A 23351-nucleotide genomic window follows, 5' to 3' on the forward strand; every position below is an offset into this window, starting at 1 on the left:
CTTTCAGATTGCTGGTCGCCACGAGCGGGACGCCCGCGCGTCCGCCATTTTGCATTCGCGCGTATTTTCGTTCACAAATAAGTGTTTTAAAAATAATTTTTATCTGTTCTGTGGGATATGATATTGTACGGGTGAGTATAGTGGCGTGTGGATTTGATTTCTTTTTAATTAAACAAGTGTGAAATAATAAGTAGCTGTGTATTTTAGGTCTTTTGTTATTAATTTAGGAATATTATGAGTTTTCAAACTGACGTAAAAATATGCATTTTCGTTTTTAAACAATATTTAGAAACAATTTTTACAAAATTGTATGAACCTAATAATAATACAGTAAATGAAAAATATAATAAAATATTACTTATATTCTAAAAGTTGAACCTCTATTTTTGACATTAGCTCTTTATCTAGTATTAGCAAAGAATAAAGCTTATTTGTTATTTATATTTCAAAAAATAAACACACATATCGTCGAAAAATACTTAAAAGCGTAATTAATTAAATAAAATCTATGAAGAAAGGATAATGCACTTTAAGAAAAATAATATTCGTCCCTACATTTCTATTATTCTCTTTTATTTACATGAACTGGTTTTAAACATAAAAATAGCGAAAGAATGCTATTAAAATATACTAAAAGGCGAATTAAATCATGCCTTTGTTGCAACCGAACCGAAATAAAAGTTATTGCCGAAATTATAAAAACTCCGCGTATGCGTAGCTATGCCAAGATTTAAAATAGTTTAAAATTCTAAAGTCGGCGAGACTACGTTTGTATGCAAACAGAAATTTATCCAATCTCATAAAAGATACGATTCGCTTCTTTAAAGAAATCTCGAAATTTTTGCTGTTCTGTGTTGTTTTGCTGCTAATTTATATTTGGGTGGGTAAAGCATACAGAGTTAGTGAATACCACAGATAACATAATACTAATATCAACTTTATTTTATTGCTTACTTCATAAAAGTATTGCGTCTCGCGGTTTCGCCACGTACTAAGTGTTTCCCTTAAATCCCAATGTTTCTTTGAGAATAATGGAATAAAAAGTCTAAGTTGTTCCTTATTACATCGAGTTGCGAGTGAAAGTCATAGTCTAAAGCGGTCCAGCTGTTCAGAGCCGGAACAAACAGACAGATAAACATTTAAAGAGATAGCATTAATGCAGTCAGTGTCATGAATTTAATCTCGAATGGATAAGGTATTTCTAATACACATTGTATACTTTTCTATTATAAACATTTCTTTGTTAAAGTCAGTTTGTAAAATCATCTAATGCAGTTTTCGTCAACAAAGCGGAGTTTCTTAACTTTCTTAACAGTTCGTTATTGTTTATTTTTTTGTATTTATGGCCTTTTGCTTTACGAATCACGATAAGGTGATGTTCTACAGTAATATCAGGTTAAACTCTAATTTTATTTTATAATTTATCAATTTGCGAAAGCATATAAGCGTATATGAATTTATGTTTGTAACCCTTTCATGCGGTAACCAACATCATCGTCATCAGTCCATACACGTTTCCACTGCTGGGACACAGGCCTCCAATAAGGGTTCAGGCAATAATACACCACGCTGGCCAAGTGCGGGTTGGCAGATGTCACATGTCGTCGAATTTTTGATTCTCGGACATGCCGGTTTCCTCACAATGTTTTCCTTCACCATTTCGAACAGTGGTGATGTTATTCATATGGGGGGACAAATTGAAAAATCATCTTATTTCCTTTACGCTCGCCTGGTCTCGAACTTCTCTACTTTTCGATTGTAGTCCGAGAACCTTACCATTGAGCCAAAACTTATATGTAAGCGTTTAGCAAGCTTCATGTTGATGGAGCTAAATAAATGATGAAGATAAAGAAAATCAGCGATCAGCGATACAGATGTTTATCGTCTGCCCCATACCCCACTAGGGGACACGGGACTTTATTATGACGATGAAGCTATGGAAATGCCCACTTTTCCCGCGGGTTCGCCGTCTGGTGATAACGCGCGGGCTGATTACATGCTTCTGTATGAATAGTTTATAGAACGAAAAGAGCGAATCTTTGATCTTATCACGCGGACACATTTCAAATAGATAATGTTTACACTGTAGCTATGGCAACGCTTCAGATTTCAACCACGCAAACATCCTGCGAAATTCGAACAACGCAGGATAATTTTAACAACACGGGTTTCTATTGTTATTATGTTTTTCATCGAGCTCATATCGCTCGTCCGTCAGTGCGGACGCGGTGCGTCTCGTTCTGCCAAACGGGAGATTCTTTAACAACATTCCTTGCCATGTCGATCTGTAAGCCAAACTATGCAACTCTGTTATATTTTAAAAAGGGCTTGAATAAAGTTCACGTTTCTTATAACTACAATGTACTGACTGTCATTACATAGTATAAAGCAAAGTCGCTTTCCGCATCTGTCCCTAGATATATGCTTAGATCTTTTAAACTAGACAACCGATTCAAGAGGAAGATTTATATGTATATTACCGTCTGTTAAGCGCTGCGGCTTCGCACGCGTGCAAGAGCTAGTCTATAATAATATAATCTATACTAATATTATAAAGTGGAAAGTTTTGATTTTTTGTTTGTTTTACAAGCAATGTAATGGATAAGCGCAAAAACTACTGGACCGATTTTAAAAAAATTTGAAAAGCCGGGGTTGAACTTGTTAATTATAAAATATAAAGATACAAATGCTCCTTAAATTGAGTCCGATTGAATGGAATTAGAATTATGTATAGTCACAGTAAAAAACATATCTCTCAAAGTAAACAATTTGATGAAAAACCTACAATGATCACTATTAATGAACAGCTGTCCTTTCCGGCTTCGCCTGTTGTACATTCCAACGGTGCAATAATGATTGAAATCGATCTAGTAGTTCCTGAGATTAGCGCGCTTAAACAAACAAATTCTGCAGCTTTATTACAGACAAGCACCTATACAATAATTTATAGATAACAGAAACAATAAAAAATCATGTATTACTGCCGCAAAAAACATTTTGGGGGTAATGTTGTTGTGTTTATTTATCTTTACAAACAAAAATAAGACATATTTATCTACGATATTTTTATACTGTGTGTTGGAATCAAAGGTATTGAATACAAAGTAAAATAAAAATCGATTGTTTATTTATTACTGAATGAGTTTACGATACTCGCATGGCTGCTGGGGTTGTTGGCGGTTCACGGCAGCATCATGGCTTGGAGCCTGAAGGTCACATTCTAGCAACATGTGTTTGAAGATTCGTTTCTTCACCTTTTTACGGTCATCAATTTGAAATAAATATAGCTGTGTTTACATGTGGTGAAACGAAAAAATTATTTTAGCTTATTTAAAACTTCTTTTTTTTACCCACATGAAAAGGACAGATTAAATTAATATTTCTCTTAATTTTTCAAAGATCGGTCATAATGCAATACTACAATTTTTTTTTAACATATTGATGATAAGGATCCAAGATATTAGTCTTACGTATGCTCTAATAATGGACCAATTGAAACATTACATAATTTTTTAATTTTCTAAACTACATTTATTTACATCTAACAGTATTTTTTAAGATATAAAAATATACACTAAATAGAAATAAAATGGCTTATTAAATCATAATCCTATTAATATCATAAATGCGATAGTTTGTGAGGATGGATGTATGTGAATATTTGTTACTCTTTTACGTAAAAAACTACTGAACCAATTGCAATGAAATTTGGTACGTAGATAGCTGAACTATTGGAATAACATATAGGCATCTTTTCGACATTCCTACAGACTTACGCGGGTGAAACCGCGGGGCCCAGCTAGTTTAATATAGAAGAAATAATTTCGACATATTATTATGTATTATGTACAAATAATAAATATGAAGTAGGCATGTATAAACAGTATAATAATCTCTTCACATATTTATACAATGGGATACTTCTATCGCAGAGATTTTTTATTGGACTTTTTTCGGTCCTTCCAAAAGCTTGTTTAATTTTTCTCTATTGTTTGTATGCATTTTTATGGTATAAATTCTATAAAATTACTTGTTTAGTCACTCTACGATATAAAAATTATATCCGCTTTTATGTTAAAATATATGGTTGAAAATCCTCATTTTTTTATATTATCAACTCTTATATTTTGAGCTGATTGTGAATTTAATCTTTTGCAATTTTAAAATTCTAGGTATATAAATAACGCATCTTTCACCGCATAAAACAAATTTCAATGTCAAATTCGTATTTTAAGATATCAAAAGCGTTTAGAAATTGCGAACGGGAAGTTGTGCAAAACTAGACATTACACACATTTGATAAAATGTATAATTGATGCAGCATGTTACCAAGATTTATTATACAATTAATTTAATAAAATGTTTAAATTATAGTGAGTAATCTAAATCTGACTGCAGTGACACTGTTATCGATATAATAAAAGTTTTGCTGCCTGGGTTTTAATTTCTTAAGAATACCTTGGGATTGGTTATATTAGTTTTGATAAGACACATTAGTCATTAATACTGTCATGGTACCTTCCTCGGTGCATTTACTCTTGCGATGAAGTTAACTGCATTCTTTTAAATATGACAATATATATACGAAGTTAACTTTTAACTGTTTTATAGTAATTTTGATTTGAATATATGTTGTATAAACAGTTCATATCTTGTTTAGGAGAGAACGGAGTGACAAAAAGCTACACTACCCCTACCTATCCATGATGCGTATTTTCTGCTTATTTTTTTTAACCGAATTCAAAAAAAGAAAGTTAACAGTTAAGACTTTTCGCTTTATAACTTCAGATCATTCGAATTGATGAATCGATTCGATTCATTGATCGATCGATCGATCTATGATTTGTTTTTTATTTCAAAGCTGGCGTTTTCCACGTAGTTTTTTGTTAAAAAAACTTATTTCCTTAGTTCTAACATGTAGCACAGCCCTGGACAGGGCGCAACGACAATATTTAAACCTCATACACGCATATACACATTTATAATAACCATACGAGATAGTATCTGGGTGTTTTTGCCAAATCTCGTGACGTTGCTCAGCAAATTAATAGTAATTCCGTCTCAAACGTGTCTTGTTCGTCCCCGGGACAATGATATTGAGATCCGGTGCAGACTTGCCAATGGAAGGAAATATGTGATTAAACAACACAAAACATGGAACCGTAATACTGAAAATTTCTACTTATAAATGTGAAAGTAACGATAAGAGGTTTTTCCTGGAAATCCCACGGGAAAGGTAACTTCGTGAGTTTTGCTTTGATTACGAGCTAAAAGCCTTAAACTATAATATGCCTCTACTCACAACTAATATCTTAATTTATGGAGGGGTTTTCAAATTTCCATAGGAAACCTCTACATAATGGTACGATTGTGTTTATTTGTCTATCTTTCGCATAGCAAAAGTAATAATACTATATAAAAATATTGCAAAAGCGGGACTCATATTTTTTGCTTCACATACATGCGGGTAAAAACGCGGTTCATAGCTAGTTAGATACCGTTTTAAGTAGAGATGCTTGTATGGCTATAATACAATTTAAACATTAAAAATTCGCTCTAAATGTAACAATTGATATAGACACAGATCCTATAATCCTACTAATATTATAAATGCGAAAGTTTGTTAGGACGTGTGTGTGTTTGTTGCTCTTTCACACAAAAACTACTATACCGATTGCAATGAAATTTCGTACGTAGACAGCTGGTCTTTTTATCGCGATATTCTTACGGGATATGGACTTACGCGCTTGAATCCGCGGGGCGCAGCTAGTCTCAGATAAACCTAACAGATCGGGCTTCTCATTCAAAAAGTTACAAAATACAGGACAGACATTGTCATGTATCAACAGCCACTCAAAAGTTAGCCAGCGAGACAGTCAACTAGCGGGATACGATCAGTATTTAGAATTGCAGCTCCAGTTACAGACGAATATATTTTTGTCCGACCCAAATATCGTGGACAAAGCGGTTTCAATGCACTTTTGTGTTTATTTTACACACATAAACTTGTATTTCCATACGTTGAGACATTTGTGGTGAATTTAAATGAAAACTCGTTTTCCACAATCACCAGATGCGTTGTGTGGACTTGCGGTAAACAAATGTGTGTTGCAAGTGTTAAAAATACGCGTGTGAATTGAGAGTTACAGGCTTTTTGTGGAAGTAGTATATTGATAAGATGCAGAACAGCACGCCTCTGAGGAAAACTTAATTACAGATTTCTTTCCGTCATTGAAAAAAATGTAAAAGTTTCAAGTTCGTTTCATGATTCTAGAATGTTAAATAACACAATTTTTAACATTAATACTACTAGGTAAGATAAAAATTGTTAATAGATGGCAATCATTCATTTTATAAAAAAAGCTGTATTGTAAAAAATAAAAATGCCTAACCTAAAAAACAAGAATTTCAAAAACAGAACCGTGACAAATGAACTCACCGTCATCTTGCCATCAACTCAGAATCAATTTAGTTCATTGACTTAAGAATTGCGATAAATCAAAAATACGGCAATCCATCCAAATCCATTAGACACTTTCATTGTTAAAAAAAAAGTATTGTAAAAAAAAAATTCTACCACGTTCCAAGATTCGCGCGTGATTGCGCGCAACAGACTATATAAATACCTAGTTTAATTGTCTATGTGTAAAATCGCCGAGTAAACGATAGTATGCGGTTTTGGCGGGAACTCTGGCGTGTCAAACAAAAATAAACGTGATTTCAAACTGTTAAACGGTTTCAACTATGAATACTCACCTTTTAACTGAATATTTATTCGTATTCTATTTATAGATAAATAAGATTTTGTTCTATATGTTTCATTGTCTCTTTACAACAATGTAGTCCTTTGTAAAAAGTTCTACAACATCATAAGCTCATTTTCTAAAGATAACCCAACATTAATCATTTTTATCTTTGAAACTGTGTTCATAAATAAAAGAATATGTGCGATGTTATTTTCAATATCATGGGCTTTCCTTTCATCTGAAATGAAATATGAAAAATTAATAATACCCTTGTACAATGTCTATGTAGCACATACATATGGTTTTCTCATGTGTGCGTCACCAATTTAACCTTTGATGACCCTTTCATATATGGTTCAAATTATACTGACTTATTCTAAGGACTCTCACCTGACTTCCTCTACACGTATCGAAATATTACATGTGTGCATTTCACAAATCTTCATTGTGATATAAGAACACCGATACAGTAAGTAAAAAGTAGGTTTTATTGCGATACTGATTCCATAATAGACGTTAAATATAATAATGTTTTTTCCAAAGTCTAAACCACCTTCAAATTGTCCTTCTGACACAAAATTTACGGATAGTTACACCGCCAAAAATTCTGACATTCTCACATTTATTAAAATTATATACCTTAAAAAACTGCTTAATTGAGAACTTTAGTAGAAGTATTTTGAAACATCTACCATAATTTATGTATCACATATTTACGTACGAAGGAAATTTACTGAGAGGGCACAGGTGCATGTCATATACCCATACAGACAGTTAATATGCATCCGTACCATAGCATAAAATAATAAGTAGTACTCATACCCCACAGGATCAGCTTATCCTATCTGTATGGAGGTCATCGACCGCGTATTTTAGTAAATAGGCCAAAACATATTTACCATTGATTTCTCGTAATGTCGTAATTGACATATTGCCAAAACACCTCGTCTGTTTGACGATCCATTTTCCAGGGCACCTGTTTCGTGTGATTTTACGCTTGATGTTTGTGTACAGTCTATTATTATAAAATAATCATCCTACTCTCTTATACGAAAAATATTGTATGAAACTATAGATCTATTCGTTAGAAAATTGAGAAGTAGATAGTAGATCCTGCTATCTAAAACAGCGTACGTTACGTACAGCTTGTGAGTGAGTATGAGGAATATTGTACATGTAACAGCCAAGCAGTCACTGCTCCAGGTTGGGAGTCGAGCACGCTTCGGCACTAATTGAGCCAGCTCGCACCGATTAGTTACCAGGATCGACTTTTACATACACTCTTAAAAAATTACAACTTGTAAAGTATTCCTTCATTGACAATTATAAATAGGTGGCATTTTGTGAGACCTAAACTTTAATTTAATTTGTGCTTGTTCATATTTTCCTTTCTATTTGATTTTAGGCTTCAAGCTGCTAACGCTGCCTGTCTCGCTGTAGATTATTATAATCGCCAGCATAAAGAATAAGTACAAAACGATAATTGCGTTTTATACACAGCGAGACAATTATACCAGGGAATATTAAGCTATAAAGTATTTTTTTTAACATGCTTACAACGATCTTACAAATAAACTCCATAATATATATATATATATATATATAATACTTGCATTACTATACTATTTCGCCATTTCGCTTTCTTAAATATAGAATTTGGAATGTTTGTTTTTATTTGCGCGTTTTGTCCGTTACTCGTGATCAAATATAGAATTCGAATACATTTTCTTTATACATTGTTTCCCGGTTTACGTTTTTGACGTCATTCAAAGTATCAACGGCCATGCACTGTATGTAGAACAATGAAATCAGAGCGTGTGGAGTCACTGTAAATGTGTAGTGTCGTCGACCGGTCTGCGGAAGTTGCACCTGGATTTAGGGCGGGAGCTTCGACCAGTGACGTTTTGCAAACTCCAACTCATGTCATACTCAAACCACAGATAACTTAATACGACAGATAACATAGTACTCAAAGTAATATGCGAGTTCTCAGTAAAATTGAACCTCGTTACTTAGGTTAAGACTCAAACTTAAACACTCTATAATTCAAGTTGATTTTATCAACAGAACTTTTGTCACTCAAAATATAACAATTATTCTCACTCTTTGTGTGTCCCTTTATAATTTTAGTACAGGGAATAAAATCACATAAGACTGATAAAAGAATGTCAGTATTTTGGAGGGGTTAAACTCTCTAACAGCTTCTAAGTTAACGTTGTAGTGTAGACTCTCCATAATGGGGATACGAAATTCAGGTAATTATCTGACTCGTGAATCTAGTGTGCAAAAGCACAGATAATATAATAAGTATAGTATTTTGCTATCTGTGATAATAATTTACAAGTAGTAATTGTGTGTAAAATGTACGTATAGTGTGCCTGAGAGAGAAACAACGCCTCTTATAAGCGAAAACGAAGAAGGTTTTAACTGTATTTTATTTTGTTGGCATCGCGATTCTTTTTGTTAGATAGATAATCGTTGTCATCTTAGAATGTGGTTTTGTACCTCTCATCAGGGTCCTCAAGGACTTTTTTTGTCGACTACATAAAATATGACATTAATAGTATAACCTGTCCATTCTTTGAATACGTCATTGGTCAACAGGCCATGTTTTGAACATAGAACGATTCCCGCGCGTTTTGTGATAAAAGCATTCGAAATGCTATCGTCTTAATTCTATAATCTATACTTTCAACTCAAGATCAATGATAAATAAAAATAGTTTTTATTTATATAACTCTGATTTATATAAGCGTTCGCTTGAAGGTTGTGCAATATATCTTTCAGTGCCCCGTCTGTTTTCATTTATCAATTAATTTATTTCGCAAATGAATTCACGTTCCGTTAGCGATACGTTTATCTATTCTGTATGGCCTTGGTAATGGCTAACGAGCGACGAAGTGAGTGGTTCTGGGTTTCATTTATTGTGTAGAATAAGGAAAACTTTTCTTCTATGTAATATCGCGTTACGGAGCTGGTGATTCTTCTGATGTTAAGCGATCACCACCATCCATGAACAGAGCAGAGGTAGTGCCTCTGAGAATGCATTGTCCGTTGCCCATTTTTAGGGGTAAAGGATAGGAAGAGTTGACGACGGGAAAAGGATTGGAATGGGAAGGGCGAGGAAAAGGCAAAGGAGCTATTTCACGCCGATCTTATGTGGAGGTGGGGTAGATCCCAGAGAGTATGTTTTTTAGACTTTCAGATTTCCCAAATATGTACTTATAAATAATAATAATAATAATTAATACTAAAATCATAGTTCTATCAAGACTTATATGCAATTATAAATCATATAACACAAACATATGCTTAGTATAAATCATATAATATGTGGTATATAAATTGTATGTATGAAACATTCTATGGCTCAGCTGTTATAACACATATTTATGTATTTTTCTAATATTTTATTGCACACACAGAAGATGGAGAAATACAGAAAGAACATACAATAAAAGAAAAAACACATACGTGAAATTTTACGAAAAAATAATAACACCTCTAGAATCGTGAAGTTCATCACATTCGGTTCAACGGTATGACCGTGAGAGTGTAACAAACAAACAGACAGTTATTTTCGTCAGCTACAAATAATACTAACCCATTTTCTAAACAAAGAATTACCTACATCGGGTTTCAGCTGAAGTGGTGTGTGAATGAACTGAAGTATTATTTGGAACGAAGCCAGGTGTACATCCTAGCTTAGTATCGTTATTAATTATTGTAACTATTAATTTATGTATATGAAAAAAGAAAAATATCTAAATATAGATGATTATTTTTGTATTCGTCTCTCTGTCTATGTTAGAGAAATATATAATGTGAGAGTCGAGCACGCTTCGGCACGAGTTGGACCAACTCGCAGCGGGGAAGTACCACACCCCCACAGAAGACCGGCGTGACATAGTAGCGTGCTACTGTGTTTCCTACGTTAACTGGGAGCCTTCCTTTACCTGACCCTACCCAGTCCATTCCTTCTTTCCAGTCGTCAATCCTTTCCTTATCCCTTTCCCCTTAAAAGCGGACAGCACATTCGCAGAGGCACTACCTCTGCCCTGTTCACGGTCGGTGGTGATAGCTCACCATCAAGCGTACCACCAGCACAGTTGCCGTGTGACATAAAAAAAAAACTAGGGCAGTTTAGGAACCGTTATATTTCTATTCTTTATTCGTATAACATATAAAAGCGTAGAAAATGCTGCATCATACACCCCCCCCCCTCTCCCCCCACCCCGATGAAAACGATGATATATTCTTTTATATATCATCGTTTATTTATTTTATTTTACATGTAGGTATTTACGTTAGAGTGTATTCAAGAAATCTCGTATTTATTACAAAAATAGCTGTCAGTTTATCTGTTGCCAAGAACTTTACCTGCGTAATGAGTTTTGTTTCCCTTAAACCGATGCCAAGTATAAGTTGGACCACGCGACTTCGTCTGCACTCGAAAGAAATGTTCCTAGACCACATGGGAGGCATCAGCTTTTATTTAAAAAAATCATCAAAATCGGTTCACCTAGTCAAAAGTTCCAATTGTTTACCTCCTCCTTTAAAAGAGGAAAACTGAGGAAAGGATTGAAAACGAAAAAGGATGGGCAGTCCCATTCTTTGAAAGGTGAGGAAAAGGATCCGGCTTTCTGCTTTTTGCAACAAAGTACTCGAGAGATATCAATGAAGCAATGTTGCAAATATTTTTAGTGTGCTCCCTTAGATGTTACATCTCCAGCTTTTTAGTTCAAGAACTTGCCGGTTTCTTCAAGTTCATCATCATCATCATCAACCTTAATTGTCCCCAGTATAGACTACACTGTGTGCAAAATATCAAAATCGATTCATAGTGTAAAAGCGGAACAAACCGACAGTTATTTTCGTATTTACAATATTAGCAGGGAAATAGGGATAATCCAGATACAATGAAAGTAAATAACACATAATAAAATAAATTTATGTCTCCAAACGTGTACAATTACAAGTATTAAAAGCAATAACTATTCATATAAAATATGGTATTTTTACTAACATTATATTTAGCAAAATTAGGCAATAATCGGCAAGAAGTATTCCTTAAGGAAGTGGCTTAGACGTCAAAATAGGTATTTAATTGAAACAGATAGCATATTTTAGTCAAAACAAAATTCCGCAATCCCCAGTCTTTGTTGTTGTATATTTATGCGGAAGAATTCACGTGCAGTGCAAGTTATTTTTACGTTTTATTTATAGTTTTAGATGTAGTTCGCGCCATTCGAAATGGTGATTGTGAATGCAATGAAAAAAATAAATTGACTTTAGAACATTTAAAAAAAACACGACTAAAAACAAATCATAACCAACAACTTAAAAGCAGTCGTAGGTAAATAATGTACTTTTAACATGAAAAAGAAAAAAAAATTATTTTCTGTCAATCACAATATTAACAAGGATGTATTTATTTATTATATCGTATATTTCACATGTAATCCTATAATCTAAAGCACTCGTATTTATCTAAATGGCCATTATACTTGATGCTATGAATTACATAAGCCGGTGCGAGTATCCGAACGTCCACTTTTGACATTTGGCGGTAATCCAAAAAGGCGGGAGTATATCGCATTTAATTCTCAAAGTTTTGAAGTTGTATTGGCTATTTAATATTTAATAATAATTAGTTTGATGCATGATTGATGGCTGTTTATTATATATTACAACAAAGTACTCGAGACATTATAATAAAGCACTTTTTTAATATTTTTAGTAGCTAGCTTCTTTCGATAATCAATAGCTGTTTTATAAAAAAAATATTCTAGTAAAAGTGCTACGTTAATGAAGATTTATTTCATGTAAATGTTTTAAAGCCTTTCAGTTATACCGTAAACTATTATGTTATCTGTGTTTATACATAGCCACGGACTTCTGCAGTTCTATGCTTTCTTATTAGTCTAAGATTGTGTACCCGTGTTCTTATCAACCATTTTAGCGTGATATACCCAATTACAATACATATCATAACCATTGACTTATATACTTATAATAGAAAAAAATACAATGCTTCAATTCGTTTCTTTATTCACACGAAATATTTTTCTCCGGTTATAAATTAAGAATCGATAATAATTACGGAAACTAGTTTCACTATTTGTTGATCCTCCCTGTAACATCCAATGACATTGTCGGAAATTTAACACACAGGTAATTTATAAGTAATTACCTATAATATGAGTACATATGAAAAAAAGTAAAAGCTGATTTATGAAACAGTATTCGGAAACAATAGTTTGAGAAACGCCGGCGTTACAAAATAGTTTATTTTCATTGTAATTTATACCCACGCTGAGTGCAAAACTTTGTCGTTACCTTTGAGAAATATACGCACTACAAATGAAATTGAAATTTTGGTTTTGTCATGTCGAATTAAGTTTTTTATTAAATGTACAGGCATAACAAGTTATTATTGAAATATCAACTAAATTGACTCAGTATCATACAAGGCTTATTATATTTTACGTAAGGATGTTAAATTCTGCCGATCCTAATCAAGATAATAAGATAAACTCATGAAGCTATTGTATTGTCACCGATCCTTTATAATTGCATAAAGTTTGAATTGAATCTGTCCGTTTGAAGTGGGTCGAAATCGAGTCTAAAGGTGTCAGTTAGATACAAACTTATAAACATTCAGTCGAAGCTAATAAAAACATATTGTATGTGGTAGTCGAGCACGCTTCGGCACGAATTGGGCCAGCTCGCACCGGGGAAGTACCACACCTCCACAGAAGACCAGCGTGAAATAGCATTCTGCTGTGTTTCGTTCGGTTAGTGGGGGAGCCGGAGGCCCATATCCTTTTCCTTACCCTTCCCAGTCCTTTGCTTTATTCCTATCGCCAATATCCTTTCTTAATCCCTTCCCAAAAAGTCGCCAATCTATTTGTAGAGGCGTAAGGTCTGCAATGGACCTTATGCCTCTCCAAATGTTCATGGGTGGTGGTAGCGCTTACCATCAGGCGTCCCACCACCTCCATTGCCGACTGTAACATAGTGAATCAAAATCAAGTCTAAAGGAGCCATACAGACTTATAAACATTCCGTTCCATTCCAAAATGTTTTTTTTTTATTTATTTCAGTATTGCCAGCGTCATGTCATTATTAATACGAACCTAACGTACAATAATAATATAACTTGTTCTGTCTTGTTATTATTATTGTAACTTATTGTTTGCTGGCTACACAGAGAAATCCAAAGCAATTATCGTAATAATTAGCAATTAGGATAAATGCGAAGGGCTTAATCCAATAAGGTCAACTTAATAGCTGGTTATAATAAACTAGGGGTCCGCCCCAGTGTTCACTGAGAAATGACGTACATTTTCAAAGGCGAAATAATTATTTAAATAGGCATAAAGCATCAACCTTCTTAGCGCATTCGAATAATAAAGCATACAACAAAAATCGTATATACAGGATAAGTATTCAATGTGAACTCGATTTATTTATTTTAAGAGAACGTGGGTGCATTTGTAGAGTTTATATTGAATGTCTCGTTTAATCAGAATGTTTAGATTTTGCTAATCACAACAGTTTCTATTGATATATAACTCGTTAAGGAAAAGTAAATACATAAGTATTATATCATGAATGGTTAAATATTAGTTATTAGGCTTAATATTATGTTTTTAAATTTGAGATGGAATTGAAATTTCGAATGGAATTTTGGATGTTTATAATAATTATAAACATTTAGCTATATAATAACAGTCAGAATAGTTTAATTTGAACCGAAAGCCCATGTCCTTTTCCTTATCCTTCCTAGTCCTTTATCGACTATCGACCTTAGGCTTCTCCTAAAGTGGGGCTTACCGTACCAGCTTCATCACCGACAATGATATAAAAAATACCTGTACAATAACAATAAATACTAAATATAACTCTTATCATATTCAATACATGTAAAAGGAAAATCAGCATAGAACCCGAGTACTTTCTTTGATCTCGATGCATTTGATTATTTCGATTAATGTCGGTTTTATGGCGCTACTGAGAAATGAGCGAATAAACAGATGTAGCTATTGAATATTTACATCTAAAAGTTAATTGACCTCAGCAGTTTTATATTTGCATTCATTTGGGCCACTGAAAACTGGTAAAAATTAACTTAGTAAGAGTTAACATATAACATAACACAATGGGGTGTACCTTGGACACATAAAACCGAAAGAGTAGAAGAGATTCGATTACTGTGGCGGGATCACGGGTGGCCGAGAGGCTAGGCGTTGCTACGGTTTGGCAAAAATACGCGGGTTTAAATCCCGCCTCGTGATCGATTTTTTCTTTCATAAAAAAAATTCTTAAAAATAAACATTCATACAATTACAAGATTTTAAAATTTCGGTAGATAATGAATAAAAACAAATCTACACCAGCAATAGAGTCCCTTTAGGTTCTAGTAGAGTATAGATACCGTAGTATCTATCCTAGATCTCAGATAGCAATGCCGTCTAAAATTACTTTAAATTTGTAAAAGATCATAAGTAAATGTCTATAAACTGTCAGACGAGCAATAAATAATATTTATTTGGTAACTGAGCATTATGTGTTGTAAACAAATCGCGTAGAGCATTCTCTAGCAGCTATTTTTAGCTTGAAACTACGGATTAAAAGAAAATCAGTGAATTTTGCACGCATCCCGTTCGTATATACAATCATACATATTTATAAATAACACATTTTTCGATTTATGTATGACATAATACTACTTTTGAATTTAGGTTTTATCCCGTTAAGCGTGGCTAACCAAGGGCAAAAAGTTTCATTTAATTTGAATAAAAGGTTACTATATTTTATTTTATTTGATTTTACGCGAGTATTATACATTTAGAAATTAAAAACTTAATCATCTCAATAGATGGCGTGGGGTGCCCCTTAGGCTCATGAAACCCAAAGAGTAGAAGAAATTCGATTACTGTGGCAGGATCACGGGTGGCCGAGAGGCTAGGCGTTAGGCAAGATACGCAGGTTCGAATCCTGCCTCGTGATCAAATTTTTTCTATTCTTTCAAAAATTCTCAATTAAAAACTTTCTAACGGATTTTAAACGCGATTTATTCGTTATCGTCGGGGAGACTCCCCGTGACCACGCTCGCTGTAAAGTGTTCGAAACGTCGGGTTAATAATATAATGAATAAATCGCGTTTAAAATCCGTTAAAAAGTTTTTAATGTCTAACAGGTAACTGTTTTCATTTAACTTGCTAGTTTGGTCTAGCAGTAAACGCGTCACAGACAGGCTTTCATGAGTGATTTTGGATAATTTTTTATATAATTCTTCACATATTATAATAATAATCGTCGATAAGAAATTCTTTAGAAAATTAGAAGATCTTACGTTATCAAAAGTTCTATTCAATTATTTTGGTTAATCTGAAATTAAAAGTGGGAATTTTTTATTGTGATAAATAAATACTTACCTATTTATTTATATTTTGTTCCAGGTGGACTTGAACTTCCATTGCTGAAAGAAGATAGCAATATAAGTCCATTCAATTAACATCATATCAGAAATAAATCAATCATTAGAAGTGTTTCATATTATCGCAAGTTGTAGATACATAAAAATATTGGTAAACGAATAAAATACAAACTAAAATTTATTATGTCAATTTTTATTCGATATACATCGTTTATTTACTCCAATAAACTAATGTATAAATCGGCAAACGTAATTTGTTGTTGGTGAATTTTGAAAAATTCGTTAGGTTATTGAAAAGAGATAGCTATATATAGTGGCTGAGGGAAAGAAAGAGATGTCGTTAGTGGCACCGCGGCGGGTCCAGCTAGACTGGGCCCACTCTATACCATGGTAAGTAATTGTTCATATTTATATCTTTAATTAATATAACTAAGAACAAAAATATTTCCTAGATATAAATTACTAGCTTATATCGCGCGACATGGTAAGGAGTATTTTCTTCGCATTAAAAAGTATGGTTTGTTCTTTCCCACGTTTAGTTCCATCTTCATACCAAGTTTCATCAAAATCGGTTTGACAATAACGAACTTTCATACAAACTTTCATCCCCTCTTTCAACCCTTTCTACCCTTTTTTCGCGATAAAAAGTATCCTATGTCCTTTCCCAAGTTAAGTTCTATCTTCATACCAAATTTTATCAAAATCGAATCAGTGGTTTAGACGTGAAAACGTAACAGACAGACAGACAGACAGAGTTACTTTCGCATTTATAATATTAGTAGGGAAGTAGGGATTAGTAGGGATCTTAGAACTAGCCGCGCCTCTCGGTTTCATCCGCGTAAGTCCGTATCCCGTAAGAATATCTGGTTAAAAAGTTGCCTTTATGTTATTCCAGTTTTCCAGCAGATCTACGTACCAAATTTGTATATAAAGAACGCTAAATGTATTTTTGTATGTTTGTAACGTTTTCACGAAAAAGCCGCTGGACCGATTTCAAAAATTCTTTCACCCTCAGAAAATATCATATACCACTCGGCCAAACCGGGGCGAATAGCTAGTTTATTAAAAAGGACGCTGCACTGTCCCAAAATTGTATATCGGATGAACAAGAGTTACTTATTTAAGTAATCAAACTTTTAAAGCCCTAAAAATTACAATTTCATACACAAATGTGTCATTAATAAGCGTTTGATTTTTAATAGATAAGAACTATAAATAAAAAAATGATCAAGGTAGGTATTCAATAGAAATGCACTAGAGTCCACAATCAATGGTTTAAAATACAATGGATACCACCCTCCGTTTAACTCGGGCCTAGGTTAGGTAATAATAATAAGGGGTAGGAGCAATTATCACGACATAATATGTGTTGCAGGGCAAAGGTTTATAAGTTTTCATTTAAGTTATCAATTCATAGGTAAGAAATACCACTTTCAAGGTTAGAATACATTTTATACATTTTGATATTTCTTCCTTATAAATTTATCATCAAAGATTGTAGCTGATATACATTGCTGTCTTTAAAAACTCGCGCAATAAAAAAATGCGCCTGAGAAACTGTTATAAGCAAATATGATTGATTAAATATACATGGAATTGAATAAACGCACAATATTAGTTATAAACATTTTACAGTTATAGTTATGTATCTGTGACCACTCTGTAAAATACAAAAAAATAGTAACTAGTAATTTATTATTCTTTTAATAAAAAATATCTCAAGAAAAAGTATACCGCTAAGGTCGTTACCCTTTATCACACAAACTTCACTTGACATAACGAAAAATCAGGTTCCGTCAGCTGAGCGAACGCAGCCAACTTCACAATAGTGAAAATATCTGTCATGGTTTCCCGATCGATGTGTCTCTCGTGTAAAAATCGCGAAAAATGCGAATAATATGTCGCATTCAGAGGCAAAACACGCCATTTACACAGTGCTAGTGCTCTCAAGCATAAGACAATAAAAATTAGCGGAGTTGATTTCTAGTGCAGTGTATTTTGAGTGAGATTTCAACGTATCTAAATTTATTCACGGAGCGACCGACTAACTCAATTTTCTCGGTGAGTTTTTTATTTGCTTTTCGCTTGCTGTTCATTGGCGTGTTCGTAAATCACGCTTTTTAATTAACTGCGTAATTTTATATTGTTTTATCGAGAATTTTCACTGTGAATTACTAAAAATCGATTGGATGTGGGTGGGATAGGACGGGATATGGCCATCTCGCTCTCGTATAACCCGGTCATGTTAGAAAGTGACGTAACACAAGCGCATTGCCTAATGTCATAATGTCGTAAATTCAGTCGGATTGTATGCTTTTTCTCTTTCCAATGTGTCCCACAATTTTCCTATTTTGTATTGAAGATATTTTTATTTTCCAATGATTGAAGAAAAAATATATCCACGCTGAAAATTGTGGAATAATGCTATGATCGATAAATTTATTTACATTACAAATTATGCATGAGTCGCAACTTTAGAAATAATTACATTGTAAGTCTTTTATTTCTATAAATTAAATAAAAACCTAACATTATTCATATACTATTAATTAATTCATACATTATTAATTAATTTCATTGATCTAGGAAAGTAAAACATTTTTGGTACATTATTTAACTAGTACAAACTAATTTTAATAACTGGTAAAAATTTTATAGACATAATCACGATTCTACAAAAAATACCAGCCAAAAGAAATAAGATCCTATCATACCATTGAAGAAGAATTAATCGGTCTGAGGCAGGTAATATTTAAATAAATTATCCTTGCTATATTTATTCAATTAATAAGTATTTATCTTGACAATAAATATATATATCTATTTGTTAATATCCTAAGCACATAAACATATAAAATGAAATGGATTTTATCTCAGGATATATGTAATTAAGCACCTTTTTAGTATAACTAACTATGCCAGCAGAACTTAATAAACAGTCTGATGGTATTCCACACCTTCTACAGCCTATATTTGTTCCCTTAGGCAAGGGCACGGCCCACTTATGAATTGTTAGGGAACCACTTTACAGCTTGCTGATAATTTTGTTAATATGTTTGTCCACTTGTAGAATATTTCTGCTCGAAATCAAATACTAAGCCACAACCGATATGACATTATTAATATTGTTATTTTAATATAGTATGAGGCTCATTATAGCATTACTCGCATGTATTAAATTACAATTGTTTTATCTGTCTGTTTCAATCTTGTTGACTATTATTATTTAAATATTATTTCACACATATTCTAACAAACATTGTGCTGCCAGGGCACCCTTATAAGTACACCTTATTCTCAAGTATGACTGGATATACACAAGAAATTCTTAAAACCTGGTCAGCTTTGGAAGAGTTTGGTTTTAAATATATGGGAAACTGCAACTCAAAAACTCAACCTCAAACATTTATTCATTTAACGAGACTTCTTAAAGAAGCACTTTTAAATCGTCATAATATTACACAGTTATAACATTTAACACAGGTTCGGTAGGTAGTTTCTACAGAAAAGAGCCGGCAAGATAATATTAAATTTAAAAATAATTTTAATAAATTGAATAATTTAAATATAAAATTATAAAAATATGCTCCTTATAATAGCAGTTTTGAAATGTCAATGAAATTTCTTTCCACCAATCTGTTCAACTACCACTAAGAAGTGATGACAAGAACTCTGTAGACACTCTCCTGTTAATATTTTTTATGATATAGGTATATCTTAACTCTAAGACAACTGACTGACCAATATAGCAACATAGAGCCCAAACTACTGGATCGAGTTAGCTAAAATTTGTTATGCAGTTACCTATTATGATAACGAGATCTAGTAAGAATCAATTTTGATAAATTATATGGCTAAGTGACTGCAACCATGGTATAGTGGTTAACGCGTGAGCGCGTGAATGGAACCAAGAAGTCCTGGGTTCGATTCCCGGTAGAGACGCACAAAAAAATGTCTCGGTCGGCAGGACCTACTTGTCCATAGGGAAAATTGATCAAATGTACACCATCTGCCCCATATCCCACTAGGGGACACGGGACTTTACTTCTATATGGCCAAGTGGAAATAGTTAGGGATGTTTGAACATACAAGCAATGCAGCGCTAAATTTCTTTCTTAATAAAAGAAGACTTTTATAATATGACCATGTTACTACAATTGTGTATTGTCTCTCACATCAATTGGTTTGATTGAACGCTCATCGATCAGAGAATTCTAGTTACAAGCAATTTATTGTCTACAAATAGTTATTTGAGCAATAGTTTTATGTTTGGATATGTTAATGCTCTGTTCTTTTAATTGTTGTGGTATCAGTTAGTGTCCCTTTGTCCCAACTAATATTGTAGTGTACAAAATTAATAAGAAACTTTCTCATTTTTAATATTAGTATAGAATAGAAAGTTTATATTACTTACTAGCGGTCCGCTCCGGCTTCGCCCGTGGTACATATATAGCCATCCTCAATAAATGGGCTATCTAACACTGAAGGATTTTTTCAAATCGGACCATTAGTTCCTGAGATTAGTGCGTTCAGACAAACTCTGCAGCTTTCTAATATTAGTATAGTGAAGTATGTCATCTTATTGTTGTGATATACATAGTATGTAATGCTAAAATATAAAATTGATATGATTTAAAAATAAACTACCGAGTTCTTGCTGGCTCTTCTAAAAGAAATGCTTCCTGAACCATTGCTAAATAGTAAACCTATATTATAAAGATTCAAAAATGCTTCCAGAAGAAGTCCTATTTAATATTTCATAAATATTTAAGTTAATAGTATATTATGTATGTTTTTACTATCAAAGAGTATATTGTTATATTATGTCATATTCTATTATATTATTTTCATTTGAATTTCGTTATTTTTTTACGCAATATTTCACTTTGCATTGTATCAATGTCGTAACCGGCCCGCCCCGGGTCCCTGCACGGTGCATGTCCCGAGCCTACAAGCTCACTCGCATACAACATAGGTATACGCTAAGATGCTATCGCTACCCCGCGGTACCGACAGCACGACAGATAAGAGTTATTATTGTTTATTGATACATGATTAGGTGCATTACTTGTTAACCGTTGTTTTATCGATACGCGCCTTTTGATGTAATAAATGCGAAGGGTATTTATTGTGTTTGAAAGGTTATGAGTTTGATGGTGTGTACGTAGAGAGTATTTCTTTGATACTCGATTGATTTGAGGTGGAGGTGCCGTGTACACACACACGCGCACACACACATGAACAAATTAAATTTGGGAAAAACAAAATTATGATCAAAGAACAATTTAGCAGACTTTCATTCGTGAAATTAGTTGAGATGATATGTTAGCGTCTTTAAGTCGAAAGTATCCTGATATTTTCCCCAAAGTTAGTAAATAAAGATAGATTGAATATTTACCTAATAAAGGTTTGTGAACCGCTTTTTTCTGTGCTTTTATTAGAGCCCATTATTATTTGAAAAATTACAAGTCTACTCCCAAAAATTTGTATCAACTGTTATCCAGTCATTGTTATTTTGAACTTGTGTTGCTTGCAATCAGATTTTTTCTTGTACCCAACCTACTGACTGTGTCTTCAGCCGCTTAACCCAGAGATCTTTTACCGACCATTTCTTAAACGTCTTCTTAAAGCCATAAATGCCTAAGATAAGATAATCTCTTATCGATTATTGATCGATTAACCACGTAATATGGTTATGTCTCTACTAAATTGGAGTGAATGTCAAAGAAACTATTCATAATAAACACTTGTAGTAGTAAAAGATTTTAATAAATAAATGACATGCATTACTGTAGTACCCAGAGAGTAGTATTGTTATCAACTAACAAAACCAATACAAAAAGAGCCAGAGAATGACATGGATGACATAGAATAGTTCCTTTCGTTCTAGGAAGCGTCGGTTGAAAACTATGTCAAAAAACATCCTACAGCTTACGATTGTCTCCCAGAATTACTATGGAATACTTTTGATAAATACAACATATCATTATAAAAAAATTACTCAATGATAATTCCAATGAACAGCAAATGCTATTGCTAAGCGTAAAACTCCAAAACGGCTGAACCAATTCGGCAATTTCTTTTTAACATTTTTGTTAAGGCGCAAGGAAGGTTCTTATCGAGAGAAAAAAACGTACCATGGATGATGCCGGGCCAGATCGCTAGTATATTATGAATTGAAGGTGTTATAGTCAATCAGGGTAACTGTAAACGAGAAAAAAATAGTTTTTTTTTGTGTGAAACACATATTATGTTAGATCTTAATATCTGATATGAACTCATATGATAATATTCCATCGCCGTTATGCCGTAACCTTTTATTGAATGCGAGTCCGTCGAGTTCAGAGCTCCGACATTTTATAATTGTCATACATTCATTAGAATGTCACGAAATTAGTACAACGAGCAATAAAAACTGAGTAAAACGCGGTACAAATAGGCGACAAACAGGGATTATATTGATGTTTTCTAAATGTATGAGAATTGCATTGAATGCTATTAAAGCAATAAACAAATAATGTCCTGTGCTTCTTTAAAAGCGACAATAAACATATAAACCTAATTAATAGCTACTGTAAACGATGTTATATTAAACGTTTGAAGAAAAGTAAGATGACTCTCTTATAACGTTACTAGCTGCACCTCGCGGTTTCACCCGCGTAAGTCCGTATCCCGTAGGAATATCGGGATAAAAAGTTGCCTATATGTTATTCCAGTTGTCCAGCTGTCTACCAACCAAATTTTATTTCAATCGGTTCAGTAGATTTTGCGTGAAAGACACACACACATCCTTACAACCTTTCGCATTTATAATATTAGTAGGAAGTAGGATAGTAGTCAAAGGAGAAGATTATACTCCCGGGATTTTACCCGCATACTTCCGTTTCTGAAGGAGCTTTTGAAATGAGCTATTCGATGTACTTCCTCGGGTCTCTATCTTTACGTCAAATTGCATCCAAATCATTTCGATGATTTTAGCGTTGAGAAGAGACAGACACACAGACGCTGTCGCATGTACTAGAATCGAGGTGTAATATACTGAACTGTGTTTCCAGGGAGCAGACGGGGTGCGAAAGGGAGGCCTCCTACGGTGACGTACAGCCGCACTCCACGCATCGATCCAGTGAGACCCTATTTTAATTATTATCTTACCTTAATAT

General features: G+C 33.5%; 1 protein-coding gene across 1 annotated transcript in view; it reads left to right on the top strand.

Annotated features, from left to right (window-relative positions):
- LOC119838055 overlaps positions 1-23351 on the top strand; it is a 46191-nt gene continuing 22840 nt past the window's right edge. Inside the window, exons 1-3 of the mRNA XM_038363861.1 lie at positions 1-131; positions 16214-16581; positions 23247-23314. Coding sequence (XP_038219789.1) covers positions 16526-16581; positions 23247-23314 — 124 coding nt within the window. The 5' untranslated portion in view covers positions 1-131; positions 16214-16525. The remainder of the gene's footprint in view (positions 132-16213; positions 16582-23246; positions 23315-23351) is intronic.

This window comes from Zerene cesonia, unplaced genomic scaffold (genome assembly GCF_012273895.1).
Source record: "Zerene cesonia ecotype Mississippi unplaced genomic scaffold, Zerene_cesonia_1.1 Zces_u001, whole genome shotgun sequence".
Lineage (NCBI taxonomy): Eukaryota > Metazoa > Arthropoda > Insecta > Lepidoptera > Pieridae > Zerene > Zerene cesonia.